Source organism: Geotrypetes seraphini, chromosome 15 (assembly GCF_902459505.1).
Source record: "Geotrypetes seraphini chromosome 15, aGeoSer1.1, whole genome shotgun sequence".
Classification (NCBI taxonomy): domain Eukaryota; kingdom Metazoa; phylum Chordata; class Amphibia; order Gymnophiona; family Dermophiidae; genus Geotrypetes; species Geotrypetes seraphini.
Window position 1 is genome coordinate 6,566,236 of NC_047098.1, and position 20,071 is coordinate 6,586,306.

At 44.8% G+C, this 20,071-nt stretch overlaps 1 protein-coding gene across 14 annotated transcripts in view; it reads left to right on the forward strand.

The window, feature by feature from the left end:
* HSPG2 (heparan sulfate proteoglycan 2) overlaps nucleotides 1-20,071 on the forward strand; it is a 332,003-nt gene that overhangs the window by 176,319 nt on the left and 135,613 nt on the right. For 9 of the 14 annotated variants that reach the window (XM_033922874.1, XM_033922879.1, XM_033922877.1 and 6 more), the window contains 9 exons: nucleotides 1,465-1,578; nucleotides 3,177-3,298; nucleotides 6,471-6,557; nucleotides 6,778-6,827; nucleotides 7,815-7,897; nucleotides 8,823-8,963; nucleotides 11,816-12,007; nucleotides 12,638-12,676; nucleotides 19,173-19,274. In XM_033922874.1, the coding sequence (XP_033778765.1) occupies nucleotides 1,465-1,578; nucleotides 3,177-3,298; nucleotides 6,471-6,557; nucleotides 6,778-6,827; nucleotides 7,815-7,897; nucleotides 8,823-8,963; nucleotides 11,816-12,007; nucleotides 12,638-12,676; nucleotides 19,173-19,274 (930 nt within the window). The remainder of the gene's footprint in view (nucleotides 1-1,464; nucleotides 1,579-3,176; nucleotides 3,299-6,470; nucleotides 6,558-6,777; nucleotides 6,828-7,814; nucleotides 7,898-8,822; nucleotides 8,964-11,815; nucleotides 12,008-12,637; nucleotides 12,677-19,172; nucleotides 19,275-20,071) is intronic. The other 5 variants (XM_033922884.1, XM_033922885.1, XM_033922888.1 and 2 more) reach the window with 2 other exon arrangements.

Here is a 20,071-nt window from a genome sequence, read left to right on the forward strand (position 1 = left end):
TGCCACACTGTCCATAAGCCAGAAGTGTGATTTTTTTAAATAAAAATAATGATATTTCACAAAAAAAATCAATTTTTTGGCATCTGCAAGCCCTTTTTACCATAAAAATGTCGTCAAAACCACAAAAATTGGCCGATCCTTATGGTCCTGAAAGGGTTAAATAGGTGACTTTTGAGGAGGCCCTTAAAGCGATCGAGATTTTTTTTCTTCGCGAGTAAACACTGGTAGGGTGTTCCGGAGCTGAGGGGCGACTACATTTCTGCCTCTGTCGGTGGTATGGCGAATATGCGTGTGAGTCGGGGGTGCTGTGGTGTGTGTTCTTTATATTTAGCTAAAAACGTAGCTACGAAAAAGTTTTCAGGCACTGGACTTCTTAGCAGTGATCTGAATTTTCTGGAACCTTCCAGCCACCCAGTTCTCTGGCTCGTCTCACCCCTGGGTTCATCCACCTCCTTCCTCTCTTACACTATTTCCAGTCTGCTAACTCTTCTCCCACCCCGTTATCGATTCCAACAGTGAACATAAGACTAGCTGTACTGGGTCAGACCAAGGGTCCATCAAGCCCAGTAGCCCGTTCTCACAGAGGCCAATCCATGTAACTAGTACCTGGCCAAAACCCAAAGAGTAGCAACATTCCAAACAGAATCCCAAGGAATAGCAAGATTCCGGAATCCCAAAGAGTAACAAGATTCTAGAACCCTAAAGAGTGCCAAATTCCATGCGGAATCCTCAAAGAGTAGCAACATTCCTTGCTACCGATCCATGCCAAGCAGTGGCTTCCCCCGTGTCTTTCTCAATAACAGACTATGGACTTTTCCTCCAGGAACTTGTCCAAACCTTTCTTAAAACCAGCAGTGGAATGGCAGCCAGTGCTGGCATTTGAAGAGCATTGATTTGCGCTATAAACAAGCTAACACCACCCCCCTTTTACAAAACCTTAACAGTAACAGCGCCGATATCCGTATCGTGGTTGACCAGCGACCAGTGCCGTTTTTGCAGGCACCGGCCAATTTCGACGCTGTTTTAAGAATCTGGTCCTAACTGCTCAGAAGCCCGTAGGCATAAAATGTGCTTCGTAGCTTTTAGCGAGCACTAATTCAGTTTGCATGCGCTACGCTATTGGTAAAAGGCCCCCTAAGGAACACCCTGTACCTCCCATTCCGGGAGAAGTACCAATCTTGAGGGTCGGGTGACATACTTTAAGCACTTTGGTGTGCATTAATTATCTGTGCACATGAATGGCTTCATAGAAATGCCATCTGGGAGGTGTCTGCTGTCCTTTCTATAGAAGAAGTTGGTCAGTTCTAGAACGATCTCCTTCGTGCCCAGTCTTGCACTTTATTAGTTTTATAACGGACATTGGGAGGAAATTGCGTGAAACACTGTCAAATTATTTGGGCATGAAGACGGACTCTTTTAGCTCTGAGTTTCCCAAGGCGACCTTGTTTCTTCTCTTCCCTGTAGGAATGTGACGTGGGTTACACGCGCTCCACCAGTGGGCTCTACCTGGGCACCTGTGTGCGTTGTGAATGTGGCGGACATTCTACGGAGTGCGATGAGGAGACGGGAGAGTGCCTGGTGAGTTTGGGGAGGGGGGGGAGGGTGCTGCTCTTATCATTTTAGTCCAAACTGTTCAGGGGCCTAGAAAAGTCGGCCTTTTCATCGAGCCTATTAAGTAAAGCCAGATAAAGAGCCATATGAGGGACATAAGTGTGGGAGTGGAGTCCCAGTGCCCACATGCTTGACTTCAACTCTTTGGACAAATTCCAAGGTTTGAAATAATAAACGCCCATTATATGAAAAATCCCTTTCCAATAATCCCTGGTTAAGACAACTAGAATGTTCACCTCCCACGTATTTCTTATATATGGCGAACTGTCAAAAGCATGTCGACAATCCCGCGGCGACATTTGCGTGTAGGATATATGGAAGCCGCCGCTTTCAAGCCATTCCGTTAGCATTGTGAAGGGGTGTTGTGGTGGGGGGGGAACCCCCCACTACATTTACAAGTCCACGCGCTCCGGGTGGATGGGGGGAACCCCCCACTACACTGGAAACTCCTGAACAGCGAAAACGGAAAGGAAAACGGGAGTTTTCAGTGTACTTGGGGGGGATTCCCCCCAAATCCCTCCCCCCAATGCGAGCACAAGGACTTGTAAATGTAGGGGGGTTCCCCATACACACACAGCGCTAACGAAAAGGCTTGGAAGCGGCGGCACGCATATGGCCAGCGCGCAAATGTCAGCGTGCCAAAGTCCGGCGCGCTTTTGATATAACCTGTATCCTCCTTCATTTTGTGTTGCTTTCCAGCTTGTGTTAGGAAGAACTTCTGAAGAATGGTAAAGATTCATCGGAACACTGACCCCCCCCCTTTCCCCCTTCCTCAGACTTCATCAGCGACCCTGCGTCATGTTTTGTCGTAGTGTATCTGATTGTGACTCTCATGGTAGGCAGTAGGATTTTAGGGTCCTTAAGAAGCAGTGGTATAGTTAGGGTGAGATGCGCCCAGGCCGGTGGCGCCCCCGTCCCTTCACCCGGACCTCTTTAACCGACCTGCCGCTTGCGCCAGCGACGCCTCTTCCTCCGACGTCATTTCCTAGGCGCGGGTCCAGGAAGTGACGTCGGAGGAAGAGCCGTCGCTGTCATGAGCAGCAGGTTGGGGATTGCTGCTCGCGCCGTGAACGTTAGCGGTACGAGGGAAGGGGTGTGCACGGCAGTACTGGGGGGGGGCAGGGAAGGAGAGTGTATTAGTATGATTAATGATCGTGGTTCTAGGAAGTTTGCGAGTGAGCGGGTCATGCGTATCTGAAATCACTGTTGAACTGTAGCACTGATTTGTCGAGGACTACACGTAAAGGTTTTATGGGTGATACTATTTGGAGAGCAGTAGCTTTGGATCTAAGGGGAGTAGTGCAAGAATGTCCTTCTTTGTGTTGGAAAAGTATTGCTTTCGTTTTATTTACGTGTAGTGATAACACACCGTTGGGTAGACGTTAATTTATTTCTTCTAACTTTTGATTTTCTGTGGGGTTGTGTGGGTCTATGGGATGGATGAGTTGTGTGTCATCTGCATATGGTGTGAAACCAATGGATTGTCCAAGGGTCAGTCGGGGGCCCCCAAAAGAGATTAAGTAAGAGCAGAGAACGGATCCTTGCCATGTCTTTTCTACTTGCAGAAATGCCAGCACAACACAGAGGGCGCCAGGTGTGAGCGCTGCAAACCTGGGTACTATGGTGACGCCAGAAGAGGGACCTTTGCCGACTGCCAGCCCTGCCCCTGCCAAGGACTTTCCGGCCAGTACGTGACACGCACGGTCTTACTGTGAACGTGAAGTATCGGTTGGGGGAAATGCATTTGTGATACCTGGGCCCCGTGGAACTGTCTGAAATGCCGATCTGCTAGGATTGTGGATTTTTTTTTTTCCCTCCCTTGCAGATTGCAAAAAATACTTCTGGTTTTGTGACGTACATTCTTAGCACTGGGCTTCACTGCACTTTTATTTCTGAGGGTCTAAAAACCTCTGTGCTCCCAAATATTTATTTATCGGGATATATTAACCGCCTTTATGAAGAGATTCACCCAAGGCAGTGCGCCTTATATAAAGTAACTTACAATTTTGTTTACAGCATAACAGTAGTAAAAAAATCAAATATAAAGATAAATACTATGAATGAGGTAAAGTTAATCAGTAAACGGTGAACTGAAAATTACTAATAGAACTGCCATGAAACAGTTTCAAAAATATACTTAACAGCACTGAACTTCGAATAAGAGAGATATAATACAATGTCAGCGTAATATTTATTTATGCTACCAGGGGAGCTCAAAACGGTTTACATGAATTTATTCAGGTATTCAAGCATAATAAGAACATAAGAAATGCCATCTCCAGAACAGACCCTAGGTCCATCAAGTCCGGCGATCCGCACACGCGGAGGAACCGCCAGGTGTACCCTGGCATAGTTTTGGTCCCCATATCGCTCCAAGCTTCTCGTAAAGAGAAGTGCATCTAGCCTACCCCTACCCATGTCACTTCATGCCACTCATAAGGAGATGTACATCTAACTTACCCTTAAATCCTAGAACGGTGGATTCCGCAATTACCTCCTCTGGGAGAGCATTCCAGGTGTCCACCACTCGTTGCGTGAAGCAGAACTTCCTGATATTTGTCTTGAACTTGTCCCCCCCTTAGCTTCAGCCCATGTCCTCTTGTCCGTGCCACATTGGACATTGTAAATAACGTTTTTTCCTGCTCTATTTTGTCGATTCCTTTCAGTATTTTGAATGTCTCGATCATATCCCCTCGTAGTCTCCTTTTCTCAACCCCAGTCTCTTAAGTCTTTCCTCGTAATCCAGGTTCTCCATACCTTTCACCAGCTTTGTTGCTTGTCTTATGAAACACCTTATTTGCATTTCAAGCAAGTAAGCAGCAGTCCTGGTGGTGATATGTTGTCTTATGGTGCATTTTCGAAAAGTAATTAAGTCAACGTTGTTTGACAAATTTATTTCCTGAATGAGGATATTACTGTTAACCAAAATCTTACATTCAATATTTTAGGAAACTTGTATTTTAATTTATATTTTGCTGATTGTCCAGCCTTCTTCTGTTGTAAACCGCCTAGAAATTGTTTGATTATGGCGGTATAGAAGGATAAAGTTATGTTATTATACTATAATAAGCACACATTAGAACATTAAATAACATAGTTATGATGCTAATGCTTTTCTGCAATACAGCTTATCCTATAGCCCAGGGGCCAAGTGCAGTTATTAGATGGGGACAAGATGGGTGGTACAGGGTCTGTTGGGATAAACAGATGGGAGGCTTTTATTGGGGGGTCAAAGCAACAATCCTAATTTCTCAAGTTTCAAATTTCCTGTTGTTTGATAATACCATGTATCAAATTATATCTATGTAGTTTACAGTAGAATGATAGGAAAGCGCAAACATAGCATAACAAATATTTTTTTAAACGCTAATTTTCAGTGACGTTTAAAAAGTTGTTGCCGCTGGAAATGAGCAGTTAGGGCCGGATCCTTTAAATGGTGCCTAACCCAGTGGGCACCTAGAAAAGCTGTCCCTACCGCACGTCGATCAAAGTTAGGCACCTTAGGCCAGGGGTGTCCAACTCCGGTCCTCAAGGGCCGCAATCCAGTCGGGTTTTCAGGATTTCCCCAATGAATATGCATGAGATCTATTTGCATGCACTGCTTTCAATGCATATTCATTGGGGAAATCCTGAAAACCCAACTGGATTGCGGCCCTCGAGGACCGACATTGGACACCCCTGCCTTAGGCGTTGGTATATTAAGCCAGGGTTTTCTTGGCCTAAATGAATCGTCTCCCAAGCTCCGCCCCAAATCTGCCCTAAACTCTGCCTACTCGCCACTGGGCTCCTGGGTGTGGCTTCCATTGAAGTGATTGGTGCCTACTGGCTAATTCATTTTTAAAAATCATTTTTAAATGGGGCTTTCAATTATCAGCGCCAATTAAGCCAATTACAAAAATTAAGTTAGATGCCTAAATCGTCTAGGTGTTCTGGCGTAGGCATATTTTATAGAATCAGGGCCTTGGTACCTTAGTGAAAATTGGCATTTTGCGGGGCATTCCAGGGGTGGAACCGTCACTTGGCCAGTTAAGTGCCGATATTCAATACTTAAATGGCCAAGGTAAGCGCTTAAATAAGACTTTACAAAAGTCAGTCCTAACCCACAGCTGGTTAAGTGCTGAATACTGCTCCCAACCAGCTCTGTTTTAGCCAGCTCCACGAAAAGCAAATATTAAATGCCAAAACCCGGCATTGAATTTCCAGGAATAACACCAGCAGAAGTCAGCAAATGCTCACCACTATCAGTTGAATGGTAGCATGGAATGTTGCTACTCTTTGGGGATTCTCCATGGAATGTTGCTACTCTTTGCGGATTCCGCATGGAATGTTGCTACTCTTTGCGGATTCCGCATGGAATGTTGCTACTCTTTAGGGTTCTGGAATGTTGCTACTCTTTGGGGATTCCGCATGGAATGTTGCTACTCTTTGGGGATTCTCCATGGAATGTTGCTACTCTTTGCGGATTCCGCATGGAATGTTGCTACTCTTTGTGGATTCCGCATGGAATGTTGCTACTCTTTAGGGTTCCGGAATGTTGCTACTCTTTGGGGATTCCGCATGGAATGTTGCTACTCTTTGAGATTCATGAATGTTGGTACTATTTGGGTTTTTGCCAGGTACTAGGGACCTGGATTGGCCACCGTGAGGACGGGCAACTGGGCTAGATGGAACCACTGGTCAGACCCAGTAAGGCTATTCTTATGTACCCCATCATGGAATTTTATTTTGTAAAATGACTTATTTTACTGAATAGAAACTTGCTCCAATTTTCAACAATATCTTACTTATCTTTCTGGTGTCTCAATCTGGCTCCTCTGTCACCTGTTTGCCTCACTGTCACCTTTATGTTCTCTCTGTAGGCATGGAGGAACCTGCTTCTTGGACACCGATGGGCACCCGACCTGCGACTCCTGTGCCCCTGGATACATGGGACGACAGTGTGAAAGGTACAGTGGCAGCCTCTACTGTGCCCTTTGACACGCAAAAATATTCCAAATCATAAGATATGCACATGTGTGCATGCTGGATTTATATTATTTATAATGGGGGGGGGGGTGAAACCTGTTGAAGGTTCTAGTAGAGCAGTTCTCAATGGGGGAGAGGGGGCTGCACAGCACAGACTGCTTAATCTGGCTTCAAAAACGTGTCCCTTTTGTGTGTTCGCAGGTGTGCTCCTGGCTACGTGGGGAATCCGTCCCTCGGACAGCCTTGTAGAGGTGAGTTTGTTCAGGTTTAGATCTTTGCTTCATCAGACACTTAAAATCCGGGTTCTTTTTCCCTATCTGTTGAGTAGGCTATAGGCTATGAAATGACCTTTGGTGGGTGAGAAGTGGACAAAAGAGAGAGAAAGAGAATGGAACAACACTGTTGACTGCTGATTAGCCAGGGGTACGATAACAGTCCTTAAGCATCCTCAGAGAGGCTTGGTTTTCAGGATATCCAAGGTGCATGTTCAAAAGACAGTTTATGGTTTAATCGCAAACCGTGTGCTGCGGCGAGATTCCCGGTGTGCCCAAGACGCTACGGAGGAGGAGAGGCACTGGCATGTCTCCTACTCTCTGAACTTCTCTTCCAGCTCCCCCCTCATTGGCAGCTCAAGACCCCCTCTGGAAGGCCTCTGCACATGCGTGGGGGTTGACGTGATGACATCACGACGTCAACACGTTGACGTCCATGCATTTCCAGATGCCCTCCAGCCACGGCTCCGAGTATAGTGTGCCGCAGCTCCGGAGAGCTTGAAAGACGCTTGTTTAATCAAATATGCCAGAAATTGAAAGTAATTTTATTTTTTTTTTTGTTATGCAATGGATTTAGTCAACCGATGTCCTGTTCCTCTTAAATTTTATATTTTCTTCTCATTCTCCCTAGTTGTATGCGCCTCTCAACTTAGGGCTCCTTTTACAAAGATGCGCTAGCGTTTTTAACGCACGCACCGGATTAGCGCACTAGCCGAAAATCTACCGCCTGCTCAAAAGGAGCCCTTAGTGGTCTAAGGAAGGCTTAATTTACCTTGTTCATTATTATTTAATTTCCTGGCGATATAAGATGGTCTGTATTGCATAATCAAGTGTTATTACTTGTATTATATGGTCGTTAAATATAAATCATTTTTTTTTTTTTTTAAAGTCTTGCCTTAAAGAATCGATGCAAAAGGGACAATGTCCAGGTACCTTAATTTTGTGCCTTCTTTCTTTTCTTAATAGTGGACCATGGTCCAAGCTGTAGATGTGACGCGCGTGGAAGCCTAAGTAGCCAGTGTGATGCCAGAGGGCGTTGCCAGTGCAAGGTAAAAGAAATGGTTTTACTGTGTTTACTCAAACGGAAGATTGCCGTTTTATTTTGTGCAGTTAACTTCCTATCAGTGCAGAAGTGCCTGCCTTTTTTTTTTTTTTTTTTTAAGTTAAGTTTCTCAAACACTATGCTAGCGAGTAACGTGATTTGCGAGTGTTTTGCAAGACGAGCAAAACATTTTATTAAATTTTAACTCGATAAACCAGCGTTGTCTTGAGGTACGAGCGCATATCACGCATCACGCCATCAGAGCCCGCATCTGAAGCACGCACAGCATATGCGCATCTTACGCCGAGCGTGGCTGAATGAAATAGAAGCGTCATGCCCAATTTTCCCGTAGCTCAAGCGCTCACAGTATACAGTGTTTTGTATTAAAGTTTTTGGGATGTGGAACGAATCGTCTTGAGTTTCCATTATTTCCTGTGGGGACATTCCCTTTGATATACGAGTGCTTTTGGATTACGAGCATGCTTCCGGAACGAATTATGCTCGCAAACTAAGCTTTTGAAAAGTGCTGTTCGTTTCAAAGTGGCTGTTGAAGAAACTGTCCAGACAAATGGTGCTGAAGGGCAGTGTAGAGGTGATGCCACCTGTGAGCGACCCCTTAGGAGGTTGTTAGGGGAGGGTTAATGGAGTGGGCAGACTTGATGGGCTATGGCCCTTTTCTGCCGTCATCTTCTATGTTTCTATGAAGAACAGTGAAACGTGCTTTACTGTAATGTTAATTCCTATTTATCTTGGATTTTTAAAAATGATTTTGGATGAGCTCTGATAGTACACCTCCATCCTGCCCACTCTAAAAAATGGGATTGTCCCAGCGGCTGCCCAGTCATACTGGCATTTATGGCCATGACGCCGTGTGTAACCATCTCGATCACATGTTTTCTTTTCACTCGTTGCCTTTCTTCTGCTCTTCTCAGTCACATGTTGAGGGTCCCGACTGCAGCACCTGCCGAGCCCACCACTTCCACTTGAGTGCGGAGAACCAGGAGGGCTGCCTGCCCTGCTTCTGCATGGGGGTCACCCAGCTATGTACCAGCACGTCCTACCACCGTCACCTGGTAAGATTTTTGTTCTTAGTTTAAAGCCAGAAGGCATGTTTGGGATGGGAAGGAGGGTGAGGGGAGAGATGACTGGATCCAGGTTATATCGCAGGGAATCGTGAGGCAACCTGGTATTCAATAGGAGCAACTGTAGTTCATGAGGGGAGGGATTTTTGTTCAGGTAGGAGGGGCTTATGTCTGTGTTAAATTTTTTTTACATTTTTTGCTGTTTTGATACTGCTACTGTTTTCGCAGTTGTATTGTTTTTAGGAGATTGTGGGGATCTCCTAATAAACAATTTATACTTGAAGTCAGAAGGCAGCATGATGGACAGGAAAAAGTTTTGTGCCTCTTCTGTTCCAGAATTAGTAGGCAGTCAAATACTTCCTCTTATTTATTTATTTGATTTTCTATATCAGGAGAGCTCAGAACAGTTTACATGAATTTATTCAGGTACTCGAGTATAATTCCCTGTCTGTCCCAGTGGGCTCGTAATCTATCTAATGTACCTGGGGCAATGGGGGGATTAAGTGACTTGCCCAGGGTCACAAGGAGCAGCGTGGGTTTGAACCCACAACCTCAGGTGCTGAGGTTGTAGCTTTAACCACTGCACCACTCTAGAAATCAAAATGTAGTTAAAGTGAGCTTGAGTATAGGACAATCAAGCCATTGTGACATCACTGAGGAGGTTGGCTCTTATTGGTGGAATGAGGCATTATGATGTCACAATACCAGCTCTGGTTATCAGAAGCTGAAATTTTCACACTATTTATTTATTCAATTTTCTATACTGTTCTCCCAGGGAAGCTCAGAACGGTTTACATGAATCTATTCAGGTACTCAAGCATTTTTCCTTGTCCTTCCCAACGGGCTCACAATCTTATCTAGTGTACCTGGGGCAATGGGGGGATCAAATGACTTGCCCAGGGTCACATGGAGCAGCGTGGGGTGAACCCACAACCTCTGGGTGCTAAGGCTGTAGTTCTAACCGCTGTGCCACTCACTCCCTGGTCTGTACTCTTTGGTTAAAGCCGAAAGTAAAAGTGGTGATACATTCACGCAAGTGATAACGTGTGTGGCTGTACCATAAGTCGATCCATGCGTTCTCAGACTTATCCACGCAGTGGCGTAGTAAGGGTGGGGGCAGTCCACCCCAGGCCGCCATCTTGGTGGGGACACAGGCACCCATCCTCCGCTCCGCCCCTGCTGCACATTTTTGCAAATTTGAAATTAAACTTCCACTTAATAAACACTTGAATCCCCCCCTCCCCCGTAACCTATAGTATTCTATGAGTTGTGTGTATAAGTTGAGGAGACTCCCATGTTCTGCCCATATGTTCATCCCCGCCCCTTGTGGTTAAGCACTAGGGCCTTTTACTAAGGTTCACTAACGGATTTAGAAGGTGCCAAATGCCACGCAGCCCATTGTGTACCTGTGGGCGGCACGGCACTTAATTTCACACTAATTCATTAGCGCATGCTAAATCTGTTTGCACGCCATAGTAAGAGGACCCTGTAGCACTGGCCTGCTGTCTTGTAGAATAGCCCGTGAAGGACTTTGGCGCATAAATGCCTCTTTCCTGTGCACCTGACGCCCGCACCCAGTTGTCGAATCGACATTCACGTGTGTGCAAATTCAAAAACATTACAATAGTTTAAAAATATACATATATATATATATATGTATTTAGAAATTTCAAAAATTCAAAGTTATGAAAAAATTCAAAAGCCAATAAAACCTGAAAGAAAAAGACATGCAAGACAAGTTTTGTTCTGCACTCCCTAATTGTCCTTGATCCACTATTTCATCTAGGAGGTAAGTATGAGCAGACACAGAGCTCTGTATTGCTCAAGCTTGCTAAATTTCTGGATGCTTGCATGAGTTGTCTCTCCTTTTCCCCAAGCAAAAAAACAAAAGGAATTCACCCCAAAATATCCACAAAGAAAATCCAGAGAAAACAAAAAAAACTCTATGGAGTGACGATGTTCCAAAATGGACTTTATTTGAAAGTGTCAAAGTTCCAAAGGTACACTGAAATCATCCACATAAAAATAAATTCATCCATATAAAAATAGGTTATCCACATAAAAGCCTTAAAGGACCTAGTCCGCTAGGGATACAGGACCCAACACGGTCCGCGTTTCGACAAAAAGACTTCTTCTGGGGTCCCTGGGGGCATTTCCATTGCAAACGCAAGCAGTGTCTCACTTCCGGCTCACCACACAATTGTTTCCCACGTATTCACCTTTATAGGACCCCCAGGGACCCTTGATGAAGACTTTTTGTCAAAACGCAGACCGTGTTGGGTCCTGTATCCCTAGCGGACTAGGTCCTTTAAGGCTTTTATGTGGATAACCCCTTTTTATATGGATGAATTTATTTTTATGTGGATGATTTTGGTGTACCTTTGGAACTTTGACTCTTTCAAATAAAGCCCATTTAGGAATATTGTCACTCCACAGAGTTTTTTTGGTTTACTCCTTTTCCCCATCCTCTCCAAATAAAAAGCGTCCCATGCTTATTACCTTTAAATGAGGACCACTTCAGAACCCTTCTTGCTGAGTTTAGACTTTTGTTCTGCATGTAATATGGAGCCTCGTAGACCAGTGGTTCTCAACCCTGTCCTGGGGACCCCTCCAGCCAATCAGGTTTTCAAGATATCCCTAATGAGTATGCATGAGAGAGATTTGCATACCTGTCACTTCCATTATATGCAAATCTCTCTCATGCATATTCATTAGGGATATTTTGAAAACCCGACTGGCAGGGGGGCCCCAGGATAGGGTTGAGAACCACTGTCGTAGACCACTCATCCGGCTTAGAAAATAAACTGATATTAATGCTTCTGCCTTTCAATTCCCCCTCTCAGGTAACAAGTTCATTCCTCCCTGGAAACTTCCAGAACTTTGCCCTGGTAAACCGTCAGCACAGCACACGCATTTCCACAGGATTTACGGTGGAGATGTCTAGTGAGGGGCCACAACTCTCCTATGATCGATTCGGACACCTAGGACAGGATTCTTACTACTGGCAGCTACCAGAAGGATACCAAGGAGACAAGGTACCAAGTGGCTAGAGGAGAGCTGGGAATGTCACAGTAGCCAAGATGAGGGAGAATCATCTTCCAATGGCATGTGGCTTGTGTTGCTTGTGCTCGTGGTCTACGTGAAAGCAGTATTTCAAGGATACTTCAAAACTGAAATGCTTTGGGTTTCCTTAGCGTCCTCTGCAGATCAGTCCAGAACATGTGGATTTTGCATCCAACAACCAGCAGAATTGGACACAAATCCTTCAACTTCTGGTCTGGTCTGTTGGGACTGAAGGAAAGAAAATTAGCAGGTAAGAACTCATTTCTCCTTTGTTAGTGTCCTCAATAGACCATTTCAGAAAAATGCAAGTTTTGTGTCCATCTTGCTGGTCAATGGAGAGACAACCCACAAGTTCTAGACTGGTCTGTTGTGCCTAAAAGAAAGACAATGAGTGAGGAAGAACTAATTTCTCCACATTCATTCTGATATTACACTGAGGTGTTGCAGTGTGCTCTCGTATAGGAGCCTGCATCTGATTCTGCTCCCTGGGTGCCTGAAGCACTGGGTTTAGATTCCTAGGAAGCCTGAATTTGTTTTGGTGAGATTTATCATTTTTGTGCCTGATTCTTGGTGTTGTTGATTTCATTTTTGCTGTAATACAGAGGGAGACCTACTTTGCTCGGATGCGTCGTGCACACAAGGTATTTTTCGGAGCATGCTGATTGATTGGCACTGTGGGTTACTTCTTGTGATTGGGTCATGTGTGTGCTGTATCTCATGAAGATGTTAATTTTGGTACCTGCTGTTCTAGGAAGAGCAGCATAGCTAAGCTTGAGTTAACCAATCCTCATTTTAAGTTCAAGAAACCAGATTTAGTCTATACTATTATTTATCTGGGCTTACTATCCCGCCTCACCATATATTGAACTGTCCTCTGCCCACTGACCTCTTACTCTGCCAAGTACAAGTGCCTTGTTCTCTGGAGCCTCCTAAGAGTAGGAGGAGACGTATGGCCCAGGGGTGAGACCAAGGATTGCCATCTTAGGTCAGCCCAGAGATCCAGATTCAGTATTGTTTTTCCCCATTGAATGCATGGATATGTAGTTCTGATTTTCCAAGGACAGACAGGGCTATAGCTCCATGTGTACCCTGGAGAAAAAGCACAACAGTCTTTCTACCTTAACCTATGCAATATTGCAACCATCCTTGCATTGCATGTGCATTTTAGCTTTATAATCTATTCAGTTCTCTCATAAGCACACCTTCTGACTTTCATGGGTACTGCTTAATACTAAAGTGAGCAAAGTTCCACCTGTGAGTGACCTTTGACCTGTGGGAGGTCAACATCCAACTTACGATGGAGCAAGGTGTACCCAGTCCATGGTAGCAAATGTAAGTTGCTCTGGCTGGAAGTGACCTTGTCTTTCACTCCCAGACTTCACTTGCATTTGTTCAGCCCTGGAGGGGGATGAAGTGGGGGGGGGGGGGGAGAGACACTCCTATGCTTCTCTGCTGGATGTCGGAAGGGACTCTGACTCACTGGGCTCTTCCATCTTCTCATCCTAGCTAGGCCTCTACTGTACTCCCTTAAGCCCTAAAGTTAGTCTACTCTTGCTTAAGGGGACCTTGATGTCCGAGCTGTGTATCTTCTCTTGGGATCATCAAGCGGTGATCCAGGGGAAAGAGCAACTCGGGCACCCTGTCAAATGAGCTGAGCATGTAAGAAGTGATCTCAAGAGAGAAGTAAAACTGAACAGAGAGCTCTGTGACGGTTCATAGGCAACGGCACAAAAGACAAAGGCGCGCCCAGACAATTGAGCGCAGTGCGGAGGCACGCGCCGCACTAAATTACAGTTTTTAGGGGATCCGACAGGGGGTTTTGTTGGGGAGCCCCCCCCAGTTTACTTAATAGACATCGCGCCGGCGTTATGGGGGGTTTGGGGGGTTGTAACCCTCCACATTTTACTGTAAACTGAACTTTTTCCCTAAAAACAGGGAAAAAGTGAAGTTTTCAGTAAAATGTGGGGGGTTACAACCCCCCACAACGCCCCCACAACGCAGCGCGATGTCTATTAAGTAAAGTGGGGGGGTTCCCCCCCACGCCCCCCTGTCGAAGCCCTAAAAAACAGTAAATTAGTGCGGCGCGCACCTCCACGCTGCGCTCAATTGTCTGGCGCGCCTTTGTCCCGGCGCGCTTTTGACCTGACACCCTCTGTGACTGATCTCAGCCTCAGAGTTTTCACAGAGCGACTTCTAGAAGTGCTTCTAAAAGCCAGCCTGTGTTTGCACGTGTGTTGCTCTGGTCAGGGGGGACCTGGAATGTCCAGCTACGTCTCGAAGCGCTTGTCGTGAACCGTGGGAGCAATTTTCATGAAACCACATAGCAGGAAAATGCTTTTGTTCCTGCAGACCTGGACAGGTGCTCTTCAAAATTTTGCTAAGGCACGCAGGTAGAAAAGGACAAGCATACTCCAACCCCCGCTATTTCTGTGAGACGGTGTTACAGGGAGAAACTGCGTGTGTGAATTAAAAAATTCAGCAGTCAATATTCTAACCGGATTTACACTCCCCCCCCCACCCCCACCCCCCGTTTACAAAACCGTAGTGCGGTTTTTAGTTCCCGCCACAGTGGTAACAGCTCTGACGCGCATAGAATTTCTATGAGTGTCGGACCTGTTACCGCCACAACCAGCGCTAAAAACCGCACTACGGTTTTGTTAAAAAAAAAAAAAATTTAAAAAAGGCGGGGGCTTTAACCAGTCAGGAACCTTCTCAGTAGAGTCCTGGTGACTGAGGCTAATCCAGATACTTCGCTGCACTTACCCGGGTAGGGGGCAATTCTATAACTGTGCAGCAGACGCCTCGCTACCGTACGTTGAACACATTCTACAATGTTATGTAATGTAATGTAATTTATTTCTTATATACCGCTACATCCGTTAGGTTCTAAGCGGTTTACAGAAAATATACATTAAGACTTGAAAAATTCCCTTACTGTCCCGAAGGCTCACAATCTAACTAAAGTACCTGGAGGGTAATAGAGAAGTGAAAAGTAGAGTTAGAGGAAAAATAAACATTTTAACAAGACAGCATTGATCTAAATACTTTGGAAGGTAGAAGAGAGGAGAGAAAGGAATAGAAGCAGAAGGGGGAAATTTAAATGATAGAAATAGAACAAAACAAAGACAAAAGGCAAAACAATAGATAAGATTAAAGATAAATCATAAGCTGGAAAGAAAAATAAAATAAAACTTTGTCTTCAATCCACGGTTTCAGCGTCAGTGATGAAGTGGAGCAAGTAAGTTTAGGAGGAGCGATTGACGTTTGGGTGGCAAGATGCTATTTATAGAATACTAGAGTCAGTCGGCGTTGGCGTGCATGCTTATGCCATGTCAGTCTAAATCAGTGATCTCAAACTCGCGGCCCGCCAGGTCCTATTTTGAGCCCTTGGTATGTTTATTATATCTTGATCATCTGTCATTTCTTTAATAAGACATCAACTATTTTTTCTGAGGCCCTCCAAGTACCGACAAATCCCAAACGTGGCCCTGCAAAGGGTTGGAGTTTGAGACCACTGGTATAAATGGATTCTCCTGCAAGCCGCAAGCTACACGTGCATATAAGTTGGAGGCATGCCCGTGCTGTTGCCACACACTACCCCCTTATACACCCAACGTGGATTTACCACTAAGGCACTTCAGCGCTCTGTTACAGAAAAGCACATAACGTGCTTACGTGTGCGCCTATTTGTAGAATTGCCCTGGTAGGGTTGCTGAGTATCTGGGCAGACTCTTGTGGCACTATTCCTGGTAGTGCAAGGTCAGTCCGTGGGCAGAGTTGGGGCAGGGTGGGAATTATCTGTTTAATGGTGCTACCGGATTCAGTGCCTGGAGACAGGACAGACTTTGTATTCACCTGACTTTATCCGAGTACCAATTTGAACATCGGTTGTTACTCAGATAAATCCTGATGCCTGGGTATACCTAAATCGGTATATTCTAAACCTGCTCTGGGGTTTTCAGGGCATCCCGAATGAATATGCATGAGATTGATGGGCATATACTAGCTTCTTGGTATGCAAATCTATCTCGTGCTTATTCGTTGTGGATATCCTGAGAAATCAGACTGGTTGGGGTTTCCCTAGAGCGGGTTTGGGAATCACTGATATAGAAAAAAAAAAGTCTGCCGACTGCTGCGAGCTGAATATTGACCGGTCAGTTTCTCCCTGAATCATATACGTCCCAGGAACACCAATTTGAAAAGTAGCTACGCCTAGCTGCCTTTTGAAATTGCATGGTTGCATTGAGCTACTCTGTGCATGCTATTTTTCAGGTCGATCTAAGCACCTAATTCCTTTTGAAAATAGTTTTGTTTTTGAAAAAAAAATGTTAAAAACAAATTTATATTTAACTCGGAAATCCAGCTAACATTAAGGCATCTCAGGCACTTTGCTATAGGGATGCGTAGCCCCGGGGGAGGGGGGGGGGCATGCGTTTGCTCTTACTTTGTAGTGGGGGAGGGGAGGAAACAGGGCTCGGCTGTTGAAGCATTTCACTGTCCTCTAACGGCTGACACGACGGGAGCGATTTTCAGAGATTTGCTGAGAATTGGTTAATTCTGAACGTTGGTTGCCTTTAGGAAAATTTTCAGGCACATCTGGAGTTGCCTGCCTAAACTTTAATAGTTAAAAGGCGATTCCATAAGTTGGCTCGTTATTTATTGTCAAATATATTTTATTGAGTCCAATAGAAACAACAAACAAAACAATACAGCAATACCAGCTCATAGTTTCATCAAAAACCCCAACCCCACCCCCAAGTTGGCTCCTTATTTATAAAAATAGTAGCCCTTTATATGTGTGATCGGTGCCAATAATTGCAGCTAAATTGCTTAGCATGCAACTGTCGGGGGAGGGGGCAGAATGGTGTGGCTATTGTGTGACGACTTAGATGTACCCCCTTAGGCCAGCCATTGACCTCTTGTAAGTAGATGTCTAACTTGACGCACCAAAACTGTTTTCATTCTAATGTTTCTACCTTCTATAACTCTTTTGTAATCCGCCTTGAACCGCAAGGTAATGGCGGACTAGAAATCTCTAATGTAATGTAATGACATGGCAAATGAGGTTTAACGTGGATAAGTGTAAGGTGATGCATGTCGGTAACAAAAATCTTATACAAAAATATAGGATGTCCAGTGTGGTACTTGGAGAGACCCCCCAGGAAAGAGACTTGGGAGTACTGGTAGGCAAGTCGATGAAGCCGGTGGCAAAAAGGGCAAACGGAATGCTAGGAATGATTAAGAAGGGGATCATGAACAGATAGGAGAAGGTTATCATGCCGCTGTACTTCCCTCACCTGGAGTACTGTGTTCAGCACTGGTTGCCGTAGATGAAGAAGGACACGGTACTACTTGAAAGGGTCCAGAGAAGAGCGACTAAAATGGTTAAGGGGCTGGAGGAGTTGCCGTACGGCAAAAGATTAGAGAAACTGGGCCTCTTCTCCCTTGAAAAGAGGAGACTGAGAGGGGACATGTTCGAAACATTCAAGATAATGAAGGGAATAGACTTAGTAGATAAAGACAGGTTGTTCACCCTCTCCAAGGTAGAGAGAACGAGAGGGCACTCTCTAAAGTTGAAAGGGGATAGATTCCGTACGAACGTAAGGAAGTTCTTCTTCACCCAGAGAGTGGTAGAAAGCTGGAACGCTCTTCCAGAGGCTGTTATAGGAGAAAACACCCTCCAGGGATTCAAGACAAAGTAGATAAAGACAGGTTGTTCACCCTCTCCAAGGTAGGGAGAACGAGAGGACACTCTCTAAAGTTAAAAGGAGATAGATTCTGTACGAACGTAAGGAAGTTCTTCTTCACCCAGAGAGTGGTGGAAAACTGGAACGCTCTTCCAGAGGCTGTTGTAGGGGGAAACACCCTCCAGGGATTCAAGACAAAGTAGATAAAGACAGGTTGTTCACCCTCTCCAAGGTAGGTAGAATGAGAGGGCACTTTCTAAAGTTGAAAGGGGATAGATTCCGTACGAACGTAAGGAAGTTCTTCTTCACCCAGAGAGTGGTAGAAATCTGAGAGTTGAGATGGTCATTAAAGGAAAGTGTAGAGTCAATAATAATAATAATAATTTATTTCTTGTATACCGCTATACCAAAAGTTTGAAGCGGTTCACAACAAAAAATACATACAATCAACATCTAAAATACAGAATAAACAGTTGATGCCCAAAATTTTGCTTGAGAATTCAATCTGCAGTATGGGACCAGAAGGTAGTGAAATGAGTTTGGGTAGCTGATCTAATTTTGGGCCAAGCCAAAGTATTTTTGTGTAAGACTCATTCAGCTTCATTTGTACAATGAGGGCCCAGGATTGGAGTTTCGTTATGCAAGCTGTTATTTTCTCGGTGAGGTTAGTGAGGTTCCAATCTATCTCAAGAAGGACAAGATGTCATCTGCATATGTATATAGTGTTTTGAAGGGAGATAGATGGAAGAGTTTCAAAGAAGTCAAATAGATGTTGAAAAGAATAAGGGACAGAGGTGATCCCTGCGGGACTCCACATAACGGTCTCCAAGGAGAAGACATGGTGCCGTTCATGTTAACAGTGTAAGAGCGAGATCATAAAAATTTCGAGAACCAGTCTAAGACTGTGGAATCAATGCCTGTCTCAGAAAGTTGGTAAATTAGGATATCGTGGGGGACAACATCAAAGGCCGCAGATAGATCGAATTGTAGTAGGATAGCAAACTTATTACAAGACTGAAGTTGTTGAACAAGAGCCTTGCTTATCAAAAAAACTTGGTGCACGTGTGCCAGGCTCATTTCTCCCCTACTTTCAGTTTAATACTGTGAATTAAGCGTGTGTATCATTCGCATATTGATCCCATCAAGCATCCCTGAGCTATTTTTGGAAACTATTGCGTGTCGTGGGCTTTAGGGCCTGGCTTTGGCTCCTAGAATTGCCCTTTAAATATGTGAGTAATTTTGCCCACCTTGTGAATTTACGCAGTTAAATCTAGCCAGCTGGTAAGAGAAAGGTGTTCTAAAAGCAAAGATTTTAATCAACTTACTCCTAAAATGAGCCAATTAGAGCCTTTGAAAATTGATCCTCTGTGTATCAGCATTGTTGGGAAAATCTCTGGGGAGGAAAGAGTCAAAGTGGCATGAATACCCTCTTGTGCCCTGCACCCATCAGAACGAGACATCTTTATCAGAAGAGCAGCTGAGAAAAGACGTGGCCATGGGGAAGATCCCAGAGTCTGTGGCTCTCCGTCCTCGATCTCGTCGAGCCTCAAAGGTACCGGAAACGAGTGGGTAATCTCAGGAGGGGTCTTGTACTGTACTATCTCCATTGTATGCAAACTTATCTCATGCATATTCATTATTCTAAAATCACAGCTGGCTCTATGTGTCCTGAGGACTGGGCTTGAGAACTCCTGTCCCTAGGGTGATAATCTGTATATTCTCTGCAGGGAGGGGAATATGATAGCAGCGTTCAAAGAGGTTTAATAATTCAGAAGCACAAAGTATTTTTCAGAGAGATGGAAGCTGGGAAACAGGGGCATAAGGGTTATCAACCCAGTCCTCTGGATGTACTTAGCCAGTCAGGTTTTCAGGATACCCAGAATAAATATGCATGAAAGAGTTGTGCATGCCCTGCCTCCCACTGTATGCAAATTTATCCCATGCATATTCATTGTGGGTATCTTAAAAACCTGAGTGGGCAAATTATTTGCTGTATATAAAGAAAGATGGGGCTAGAGGATGAATATGGGGAGGGGGAGGTTCATCTTGACAGCAGCTAATTGTTGTTTTTTTCAGAGGATGTGGGAAGAGTGGATAGCGTAGCTGGTTTTAAGAAAGGTTTGGACAAGTTCCTGGAGGAAAAGTCCATAGTCTGTTATTGAGAAAGACATGGGGGGAAGCCACTACTTGCCCTGTATTGGTAGCATGGAATATTGCTACTCCTTTGGGTTTTGGCCTGGTACTAGTGAACTGGACTGGCCACCGTGAGAAAGGGCTACTGGGGCTTGATGGACCCAGCAAGGCTATTCTCATGTTCTTAAGACATTTGAATAAGGTCCCAGAGAGAAA